The following is a 10885-nucleotide window of genomic DNA, read 5'->3' as shown; positions in this document are numbered from 1 at the left end:
TGCAGAATCTGTTAGTTCAATCTCTCACTTTATGCTCTCTCTGCTTTTTCTCATAGTAGCTTTGCCTTTGTTCCTGTTTTGCTGTGACACCATCCTGGAGAGAAATATCAGCTGCCATCAACACCCTTGTTTATAGATGATGGAGATGGGCCTGTTTTCTAGTGTAGTGTGTAGTATTTCCTGTTTCTCTGAATGTGACTGGCTGGATGCGCTCTCTTCAACCTCTGACATGGGAGCTGGCTGGGAGCTCGTCTGCCTAGCTGTGTGTTTCTTGTGTTTCCGCCTTTTACAGCTGCTTCTTGTATCTCTGCTTCTGTCTCCTTGAACCCCAGTCGGCCTCGACAGATGGCCGCTCACACTAAGCCTGGTTCTGCTGGAGGTTACTTCCTGTTAAAAGGGAGTTTTTCCTCTCCACTGTCGCTACAAGCATACTTAGTGTGAGGGATTGCATTTGAGTCAATGAGTCAAAGCAATCAACTGGTTTTCCTTAGATAGAAAACTTTTGATCAATTTGACTGTTTGATCTGGTTAAACTGTAAAGTGCCTTGAGATGACTTGTGTTGTGAATTGGCGCTATATAAATAAACTGATTTGAATTGAATTGAATCATCTTTCAATTAACTATAAACTAGGAATAACTGAGATGGGCAATTATTAACAACCTTTTTTTTTTTTTTCAGGAAACTGCAATCACACTGGAATCTTAAGCCTCAGCAATCCATTGGTGGTCCAATTAAATTATCACTTAAATCCAGGTTATCTGTATGGTGGCTGGGGGAGAGACTCCAAGCCCATACGAGGTAATGAAAACATGTACTTTTATGGTGGTTACAATAGCCCTGGAGCAGTTTATGACTTTTATTCTTACTCTAACTATGATAACCTGATCCTGAGGAAAGCCTCAAAACACATTGACCTACCAAATGATTGGTTAGGTGTTGGAAACAACTACATAGTTCGCAGTAATGCCATCTACTATCAGCATAACAGCCCCTTTAGCATGACCAAGTACAATCTGACCTCTTCCGCATATGACTACAGAGTCATTTCATCTGCAAGTACGAGTTTTTCTTATGCCTACTCAAGCGATCAGAACCTGGACTTTGCAGCTGATGAAAGTGGCTTATGGGTAATGTACGCTTCAAACCAAAACATGGGGAAAATTGTCATTGCTAAAATAGATGAAAAATCTTTTGGGATTGAGGATGAGTGGCGTACTGATGTGTACAAACAGACAGCCGGCAATGCTTTCATGGTCTGTGGAGTGATGTATGCCACCAGGTCAGTGGATATAAGCACTGAGGAGATCTTCTATGCTTATGACACCAAGACCAAGCAGGAGAAATACCTCAGCATCACCTTCAAGAAGTTCCAGGAAAAATACAGCAACCTGGATTATAATCCCTATGACCAGAAGCTCTACATGTACAACGATGGCTATTATGTGTCATATAACGTCAAATTTAACAAAGAATGATTCAGTATATTTTTGATCTTCGTATTGTGATTCATACGACTGATCTGCAATTTCTTTCTTCTTAAACCTCTAGGAAACTACACCTTGTTGTATGTTTTCCCTTGTTTTCTTGAATAAAAAAAAACTGAAGCATCCACATGCTGTCTGGAGTGTATTGTGGGATGTGTTTTTGTTATTTGTTATTATTGTTTTTGTTTTTTTGTTTTTTAAGAAAAGACACACGTCGCAGTATTTTAGTTCTACGTTTTAAATTTGGAGATGAAACTTGCCTTCATTTCCATTATTTGATGGATCCTGTAACAGATGTATGCAAATATATATTTTTTTCTCATATATCGATCAAAAGAGAACTTTTAAAATGGAGATTTGCAATAAATTTTCTAAAATACACAAGAAGACACAAAATTGGGATTTGTTTACATCCAAATAGCTGAAATTAGTTTTATTAATTGTTGAAAGGTTGCATTATGGTCCAGATAACATTCAGCCCATTGGCCACGTCTCTGCTCCTGAATTATTTGTTTAAAATATTCAGTTATGGAAAATAAAACAAAAAGGATATTTTGTCATCATCTCAATTGTTTTTAAGCATTAAGAAACAAATACACATGAAGAATGCTAAGATGTGCCTCTTGATGCAGTACCTGCTTCATGCTCTAAATATAAATTTTATATATCTCTGTCGCTGCTAATTTTCACTGTTTCTTGATAAGGCTTTTGTTTTTGGAAAACAAAAAATCTTTACAGACTGTTTTAGTTTCGATGAATGCAAAATCTTTATATGTTACAATTAAAGAAGCATAAGGAATAATCTAGGTTTCAGCAACCCTCCCTCCTTGGAATATTTGGAATAAGGTTGCAGGATCAGATTTCATGGTCATGCCGGTGTTCTTAACTCCACTCTGTAAACCTGCCCTCCCTTAGGGTGTGTGCCTGGGTGGTTGGGGGTGACTCTCTTTTGTGCTGTAGTTGGAGCCTGGCTCCCTCTGGTACAGAGCATCCATTATAATATTTAAGTGGGAGGAGTATATCCCACATTATAGGTGCACAGCAGAGAATATCCAAACATATTAGCTATTATATAGGGTGAGGGGTTGAATTGGCATAGTGAACACTGAACTCCATTGCTGAAATAAATCAGAGCAGAAATGGTCCTTCCAGACTTGCCACTCAAAACAGCGCTGTCTCTTTAAATCTTCCAGCATCTCTGAAGAGTGGGGGGAAGCAAGTGCCTTGCGTGAAATGGCACCCTTAAATGACATCATGCTCAACCAATCAGCAGCTTCTGCTGAGCTCCCTCCCCCTCTCCTGCTCAGTAGGATGAGTATGTTCCTTCTGCAAATGATCCAGGCCGCTGCTGGTGCTGATGCTGCTGAAGCTGCTGATGCTGTTGGGCTCGGTCTCCAGGCCATGCTTACTACACAGTAGGTACAGTGTGTCTTATCTCCACATATACAGTTATTTTCTGTTTTTAGTAATTTATTGATACTGCTATATTCTGGCTCAGATCTGTGAAAGGATATTGAAGTACATTGAAAGGATGATAGATAACGATGGAGGACACTTAAGATGGCTTTCTTTTCCTTACATTGACTAAAATGTGCTTGTCAAATAGCTATGAAACTAATGAATACGTCCAAGTTGTTTCAGTTGTGGTTAAGATGATATCATTATTAGACAACTATCGTTATTTCATATATTGCTCCTTAAGTTGTAGCCTACAAAGCCATAAAGAGTACCTTGCAAAAGTATTCTTGCCACTTTGTCAAATTTCAGTTACAACTATTAGGTAAAATAGATTTCATTGGGATATTAGTTTTGATACTAAATCAAAATAGTCCATATTTGTGAAGTGAATGCTTTTCCTGTTTTTAAAAGGCAAATGCACTGTAAGTATATATTATGCAGAACCATGTTTTCCCAAACTTTCAGCTATAAATTCTTTAGGAGTATTTATCTTTCTATCAGCCTTGCAAATTTTGAGATTAAAGATTTTTGGGGTATTTCTTCTTCCCAAAATATCTCAATTATAAAACTGATTAGATGTCAACATCAATCAAATTTCCAAATTGATTTATTTCTGGACTTTGACATGGGGGTTATAACACTTCCGGTTTATGGTTTTTAACGATGCTTCTTGGATTTCTTATATCTTGTTACATGGATAAAAAGATAGAATAAATCTATAAAACCAGACACCATCGGAAGAAGAGGTTGAGTTCATTAAGATAATCTCTGGATTTTTGTACTGACATGGTTTCTGCTTTTCTATTCTGGAGGTGGTTGAAGGCGTAAATGCTCTAATCCTTCAAAATGGGGAGAAGGACAAGAGGATTGCCTATTTACTGAACAGATTGGAACAATATACAAGGATACATTTTTATTAGTGTCATTGGGCTGCAGGTTAAACCCCAGTCATATGTCACACAGTGGCAGCTGACAACTGTGGATAACCTGCAGGGTTGGACTCACAAGTGCAAAAACAGGTCATTTTCTCCATTCAATTCAATGAAGTTTATTTATATAGCACCAATTCACAACACGTCAACTCAAGGCACTTTACAGTTCCCCATATTATACAGTGAAATTGATTTAAAGTTTTCTATCAAAGGAAAACCAGTTCATTGCTTCGACTCATTGACTTGAAGGCAATCCTCACACTAAGTAGCTTGTAGCGACAGTGGAGAGGAAAAACTCCCTTTTAACATGAAGAAACCTCGAGCAGAACCAGTCCTGGGATTGAGCTAAACTGAGAGCACATTGAAGCTTGCCACCCCATGTAGGGGATCTCATGAGGATCGTCACAAGAAAGCATAAATTAACTCTGCTTAAAAAAGGAAAGAGACTAGGGGGGACTTAGGTGATGTTTAAATCAATGAGCATCTGACCAAGAAGAACAGTGACCTTACCAGGGAGGCCAGGATCCTGAATAAGCAAGGAAAAATTTTAACTTGGGGGAAGAAGCACTGAAAGGCTTTTGTTAAACTGAACGGATCACCAGAGGAGAGAAAGATTATCTTCATCAGAGATTCTAAGGAGCTGGAGAAATTGACATGAAAACCATGTGAGGACAGAAAGTAACACTAATGCAACCAAGTTGGATTGCGCAATCAACATGTACTGATTTACAAACAGTTGCACATGTTACATCAGTAGCAGAGACTATGGATTCAAAACAGGCGAGAACCTCGGACATTGAGCCAGAAAATAATTGTATACGCTGAAGAGTCATATAACAGGCAAATAAAACAGAAAATATTATCTATAAATCTATAATAATTATCTATTATTATTATTACTGTTAAAGCTTGTTTGACCACATTATAGGCCAGTTTACACAACAGTTTAGGATCATTACAATATCCCGAGTCATGGGTTAGCTATGAAAGGAAGACTGATTTTAAGTTGGAAGGATATGAATTTAATTAAAGTGAGAATAAATGGTGGAAGAGTGGCTGTGTGGCAGAAACATGAGATATAAGTTATCGATAAATTGACAAAGGCGATTGAGGGCATAGTTGACAGAATAATGGTTGAATGTATTGAGGACGAGACAAATGTTCTGGTTGGCTGCATTTATAGAACACCAGGTTTTGTCCCGGGTTTAAAGAAGCATTCACAAATGTAAATTAGTATCTATCTTTCTTCTGATGAGACTTTAATATTGATTTTCTATTCTCGCAGATGCATGACCCTACTAAGTAGTTTATAAATACAGTGTACAGTATGACCTTTTTATCCAAAAATCCCCACACCCAGTAGAATTGCAACTCACTTTGCCACAATAACAGATGATATATTTACAATGCTTATAGATAACAAGACAAGCTGATTTTTTAATTTATAATATCAGTGACCCTCTATCAATGTTTGTGGCGCAATACAATGATAACACACCAGTGTCAGTGGTTTCTGACAGCTGATACAGGCAAGATGCTAAGGATGACAGACAAAAGTAAAAATAAATAAGAACAGAGGAGTCCATGATTCCATTCAGATAATATCAACTTAGTCCAAAGACTTAATATCCCAGGGAAAAAACACTGATAAAAATGGCCAAACATGTATATGATAAACACTGTCAATAAAAAATAATTACCAAAAAAAGAAAAAATATTCTGATGATCCGTGGATTAAAAAGAATTGCAAAATACCTGTAAAAATTACACACTGTATAGAGAATTGTTAAAGTATAGCTTGACAGAGACAGAAAATAAAATAACAGATAAAACAATTAATTAACCAACATTCTAGGGACATTTAAGTAAGAATTTCATAACAAAGGATTACATGACAATAAAAAAAATATATTAGAAAGGATCCAAAGAAGTTAATTGTCCACACAATTTTAAAGCAAATAATACAAGTATTCATCATTTTCTTTAAATAATCAATTGGTTACATGCAAGATCCATGATTCTTTAATAGCAAAGAACTGCAGGGAGGTGTTTATAACAAGATAAAAGATATAAGATGGAAGAAAGAAGTTAAAAATGATCGGGCACTTTTATTCACTGTAGATTGGTGTTTACATATTTTCGCAATGCTTGTGTTGACTTTAAATAATAAAGTCAAAGTGAGCAAAGATGTGTGTAGGAACACATGAATGTGTATATGTGTGTTTATGTGTACATAAATTAAGCCATTTGCTCACTTAATAGAATTTTTTACTATGGACTATTGTTAAGTAGAAATAGGGAAGATTGTTGGTGTTTAGGACTAGGAAAGAGAAGGAGTATGAATTAATATACCGGTATTATACTTCTTCATACCCCTTTTTTATGACATAAGCACTAAATTATGCATAAAACTAATTGTATATTTATCATTCAATATGCATAATATTTGTATCTGTTAAATTTGACATTTTACTGGATGTCTGAAATAAAGTTATTCATTCATTCATTCATTCATTCATTCATTCATTCATTCAGTGTGGTGGTAGTGTTCCAGTTTTATGCTTTTCTGAAAAATATATATGTGGTCACTTTTGCAACTTTGGCAATTCAATTTTTCACTGGCCTGCACAGTATTTAGTGCATCTAACCTATCTATCTTGTTTTTAAAACCCTTAATTGTACATATAACTAAATTTCATTTTTAAGAACTGCTAAAAAACTATCTGAAAATAAGATTTTGTTACTGTTAAAGTGAGTAGCAGCTGTATTACACGTGGAGGTTGGGTTCTGTTGCCCTAACTCTAAAACTTGTAATTCTGACGTTCTGGGGCATACCTATTGGAGTTTTTTACTAAGAGGTCAGAAATTCCACCCATTGAGTACAAATTGAACACATCACTTTTCCAGCTTCCTGCCTGTAAATAGCAAACCCACATCAAGGTCCTGAAACCACCATTGTTCCTCGTATTCATTATAAAACTATTTCGTTTGATGCCATATTCTTGACTTGCATAAAAGGAAAAATATTATTTTTTCATAGCCATCTGACCACAGGACCAATTTGCATCTGATTCTATTAAAAGGAGTTGGAGTAAAGGATAGCAAAATAAAAAAGGCAAAATAAACTTTTTTAGATTATTTGTCATTAACTTCACAAAATGCTCTAATTTGCATGCCAATAAAACCTCATAAAAACTGCTTCTATTTTCATGCATATAAACTGCATAATGAATTTCAAATAATTACAGTATAAGTTAGGAAAGTGATTTGTATGGCTATAATCTGACCATTTACATTTTGCATATTGTTAGACCAAAACAGGTGGAACAACAGTTTCACCATGTTGCTCTCAAGCCATTTACCAGCACTCTGTATTTTATACAATGGTCCTCTTTCTTTCTCTTTATCTAAAATAGAAGGCAAAGCCTGTTTTCACTTCCTGTTCTGTTTGAAAGGTTAATTCTTCTTTTACACTGGCTCAGATGACCATGTCCTGGTATAAATACTTGAGCTGTGACATCCCTGGGTACAGATATGCACTAAGGAATCAGACAACAGACAGAGATGTGTCCTACTGCTGAAAAGAAGACACAGGTGCAAAGGTAAGATCTAGCTTCGGTGACTGAATTCTCCTCTATTTTTGATGCACCTGCACCTGCTTCATGTCTACTTTCAGTTTGAAGTGTAATTAGGCAGCTTGCTCAGGTCTCTATGCATCCACTCCAACATTCCACTATCTATGATGTTAGTAGGCCCATCAGGACCTTGGGAGACCCAGAAGAATCTCAGCGATGGCGAAAAGAGATTACCTGGTGGAAGCAGCCAAGCAGATCCGAATGGCTCTGGACAGCGAGGTCAACGAAGACTATGAAGCAGCCTTCAGCTACTACAAGAACGGAGTGGATTTACTGTTGAATGGAGTCCAGTGTGAGTAGATGGTGTGATTCATTCTGAATGACCAGGTTTGCACAAGACCGGCATGTGACAGTGACATAAAAAAGAACAGGAAGTCAGAGAGATTTGATGATAAAGCCATGTTTTCCCCATAGTGTCAACAGTCTGTCAGCTGTGTAACATGTAGGATCAGCAGAGCTACAGGAATTTTAATTGTTTTTTTTTTATTATTTATTTATAGTGGACCCAAACAAAGATAGGAGAGAGGCTGTAAAGAGGAAGACCACTCAGTATCTAAAGCGAGCTGAAGAAATCTTCATAACCCATCTGCAGGATAACCTTGGAAAAGGAGGCTCTCATTTAGGGGTAAGTCATACCCATAGTAACCTACCTCTAACAAAAATTGAACAATGCTAAGAAAACCTAAACATATTTCCTTAGCTAGTGTTTATTTAAGTCATAATGTTTCAAAAGTTTTCTACATCACGTATACATAATAAATATCACAGTTTTGCTTTCAAAGATTAATCTGGTGTTTTTTTCCTGCTGCCGTGGAAACATTTCAATATTTTATGCAATACTTGGCCAGAAAATGCATATAGCAAATTGGTACTAAGAAAAGCAAGATTATGTATGCATGCACCTAATTCCATCCACAGGGTATTTCAAAGAGTAGAGATTAATAAAATTGCCTAAAAGGAAAATAATTTAAAAATCACCTTTGCTTGTAATCAAGGATTTTCATTATCCACCATAGCCCAGCACCTGACTTGTGTTATCTTTGGGATTGATTGCTAGGGCTACAGCAGTCTGAGATTTCGCCCAATCCGACACTTGAGTTCACCCGTAGAAGATCTGGAAATGTGTAAAGTAGTGGGAGTCACTGATAAGGTAGGTGAAGTTCTCTCACTTCAAACCTTTAGACATGCTCTTATAATTATTATAAATATTACACATTTCTTGACACAAAATGTAAAGATCTCTATAATAAAAAAGTATAAATGTTGCTTTAGTAATTTAAACTAATGGCAAACAGATTAAGAAATAATGCATTTTTAATGTAATACTAGCTGTTAATACCTTACACCCTCTCCTTTAGTCTTCTAAAACATTCTAAAGGACTATAGCTTAGATCTTTGACCATACAATCTCTATCTTAACAGTATTTTTTTGTAATATTTATCTGCTTAGATATCTAATTCTATTTCCCATTCCCAGTTATTCAGGTTCTTTTTTATTAAAATTGTGTGACATTTCAGAGTCCTCTATCTAATTGTGTCTAACAAGCAGCCTTTGGAATGGTAATGAGCCCTCAACATCAAGCATACTTAATAGTTATGATGAGGAACATTTCCACATATCCATCCTGTGTTTTAAATCAGACCCACCATAAACTGGTGCTTATAAAAGGTTAATCCTCTTCTAATCTGAACAAAGTCCATGTTTTTACTTGAAGGCCAAGCGAGATACAAAAAAACAGATGTTTTTCATGATGGGACAGAAGAGCTTTACTTGTGAAATTTCTCTTACAAACTGGTTGGCATGGAGATTTATTTTATTCTTATTCATTTTTGGAAAACAAATGTTTTACCACCCTAACCAGCCTGCTCAAAGTGCATGTTGACAAAGCAAACTTGGACCCTTGTTTGTCATATTTCCACTTATATTAAACAATTTCCCTTATTCTTTGATGAAGTAATTTGTGAATAAATATTAGACACTTTAGGTGATTTTCTTTTCTGTGATATCTTGTCTGTCACATGTTTAAATTCAGCAAAGAACAGCTGGTCACCTTATGCTGATAAACCAGGGAAATTAATCAAAGCATGCTTGAAATTTGCTTTATACAGTCAGTTTTTGTAGGATTTCTTGTAAATACCAACAGATGAATCAACAGCACTTTTAAAGCAATTTAGTACCTTTAACATTTCTTAATGTGGTCAAATGTGATGTCACACCTTAACATCAAACTGTGTTTTAGCTCTACAAAATGAAGTGTTTTTTTTTTTTTTTGTAAATGATCTACTATACTCAACCATGAAATTCATTCACAAAAATATTTACATTAGAATGATTTATGTGCTTCTCTTTGTTAGAATGACATATATGTACATATTTATTTTCTAAAGGTCCTGATTGTCCAAAGCATGGTCAACAAAGAGACATTTGTTGTAAAGGTAAGGATGCTCTACAGAACTCTAGGGAATAAAATGATCAGATCAAATTGTATATTCTATATTATATTTTCATTTGAAAGCAACCTTCTACTGATTGTTGAAAACTATATGCAGTAGGTATAGATATATACATTATATTTATATATAGTATTAAAAGAAGAAGAAACACTTTCTATTCTTTTCAACATGTTTTCTTATATAACTACATTTTCAGATCCATTCTTATGTGACAAGGTCAGCTAATGGTAGTCAGATGATGTTACCATGTCCAAAATCAAATGCCTTAAAGAGAACGGTTATTTATCGTGCCATCGTTTATTGGAATAATTGCCCACTGAATATTCTGCACTTGAACTGAATAGTAAAGTTTTTTTTTATTATTTCTTGAGAATGCACAATTTAAATGTGTGAGTTGTGAATTAACATATTTATTGTTTGAAAGTGAGATTTTTGTAATGGACATGAATGTAACAATTTATTGAAATGATTTCTGATGACCTCTTTTATAATAATAATGTCAATAATGTTTAATTTTTAGTTTTTTTTAATTGTTAACTGATTTTTTTTTGTCTGGTGGACTCCAGGAAGACAAGCTCATCCTACTTTTAGTAATAACTAATGGGGATCTCTATCAAACAACAAACAATAAAAAATATGAGGGGGCCACTAATTTGTACATGTACATTTGTATACATATGTACTGCCCCGAAAAGGCGTATACAAAATCTTTTTTACATTTCTTACAAAGTTGTAATGTGAATAAGAATTGTTGGTGTTTTCTTAACATTATTTACAGCCAAAACTTTGCAAGTGCAGCTCTATTGATTCATTGTGGAGAAATGTACTTGTTACGTCGGCTAAATGGTCAAAAAGAAGAAAATTAGTTTATATATATATATATATATATATATATATATATATATATATATATATATATA

General features: G+C 35.1%; 2 protein-coding genes across 7 annotated transcripts in view; both read left to right on the top strand.

The window, feature by feature from the left end:
• The window catches only part of LOC107092396 (olfactomedin-4-like), a 4211-nt gene extending 2667 nt beyond the window's left edge, over positions 1 to 1544 (top strand). The window contains exon 5 of the mRNA XM_015386852.1: positions 681 to 1544. Within this exon, the coding sequence (XP_015242338.1) occupies positions 681 to 1477 (797 nt within the window). The 3' untranslated portion in view covers positions 1478 to 1544. The remainder of the gene's footprint in view (positions 1 to 680) is intronic.
• Positions 1545 to 2794: 1250 nt separating this feature from the next.
• Positions 2795 to 10885, top strand: part of rps6kl1 (ribosomal protein S6 kinase like 1) — a 13437-nt gene continuing 5346 nt past the window's right edge. Inside the window, exons 1-6 of one of the 6 annotated variants that reach the window (XM_015386810.1) lie at positions 2795 to 2905; positions 7359 to 7478; positions 7626 to 7803; positions 8012 to 8136; positions 8569 to 8661; positions 9900 to 9947. In XM_015386810.1, coding sequence (XP_015242296.1) covers positions 7668 to 7803; positions 8012 to 8136; positions 8569 to 8661; positions 9900 to 9947 — 402 coding nt within the window. In that variant the 5' untranslated portion in view covers positions 2795 to 2905; positions 7359 to 7478; positions 7626 to 7667. Of the gene's footprint in view, positions 2906 to 7331; positions 7479 to 7625; positions 7804 to 8011; positions 8137 to 8568; positions 8662 to 9899; positions 9948 to 10885 lie in introns of all 6 variants that reach the window. The other 5 variants (XM_015386813.1, XM_015386812.1, XM_015386811.1 and 2 more) reach the window with 5 other exon arrangements.

Source organism: Cyprinodon variegatus, unplaced genomic scaffold (assembly GCF_000732505.1).
Source record: "Cyprinodon variegatus isolate N-32 unplaced genomic scaffold, C_variegatus-1.0 Scaffold379, whole genome shotgun sequence".
Lineage (NCBI taxonomy): Eukaryota > Metazoa > Chordata > Actinopteri > Cyprinodontiformes > Cyprinodontidae > Cyprinodon > Cyprinodon variegatus.
Note: the sequence above shows the minus strand (reverse complement) of the source record. Positions and strands in the feature narration are given on the sequence as shown.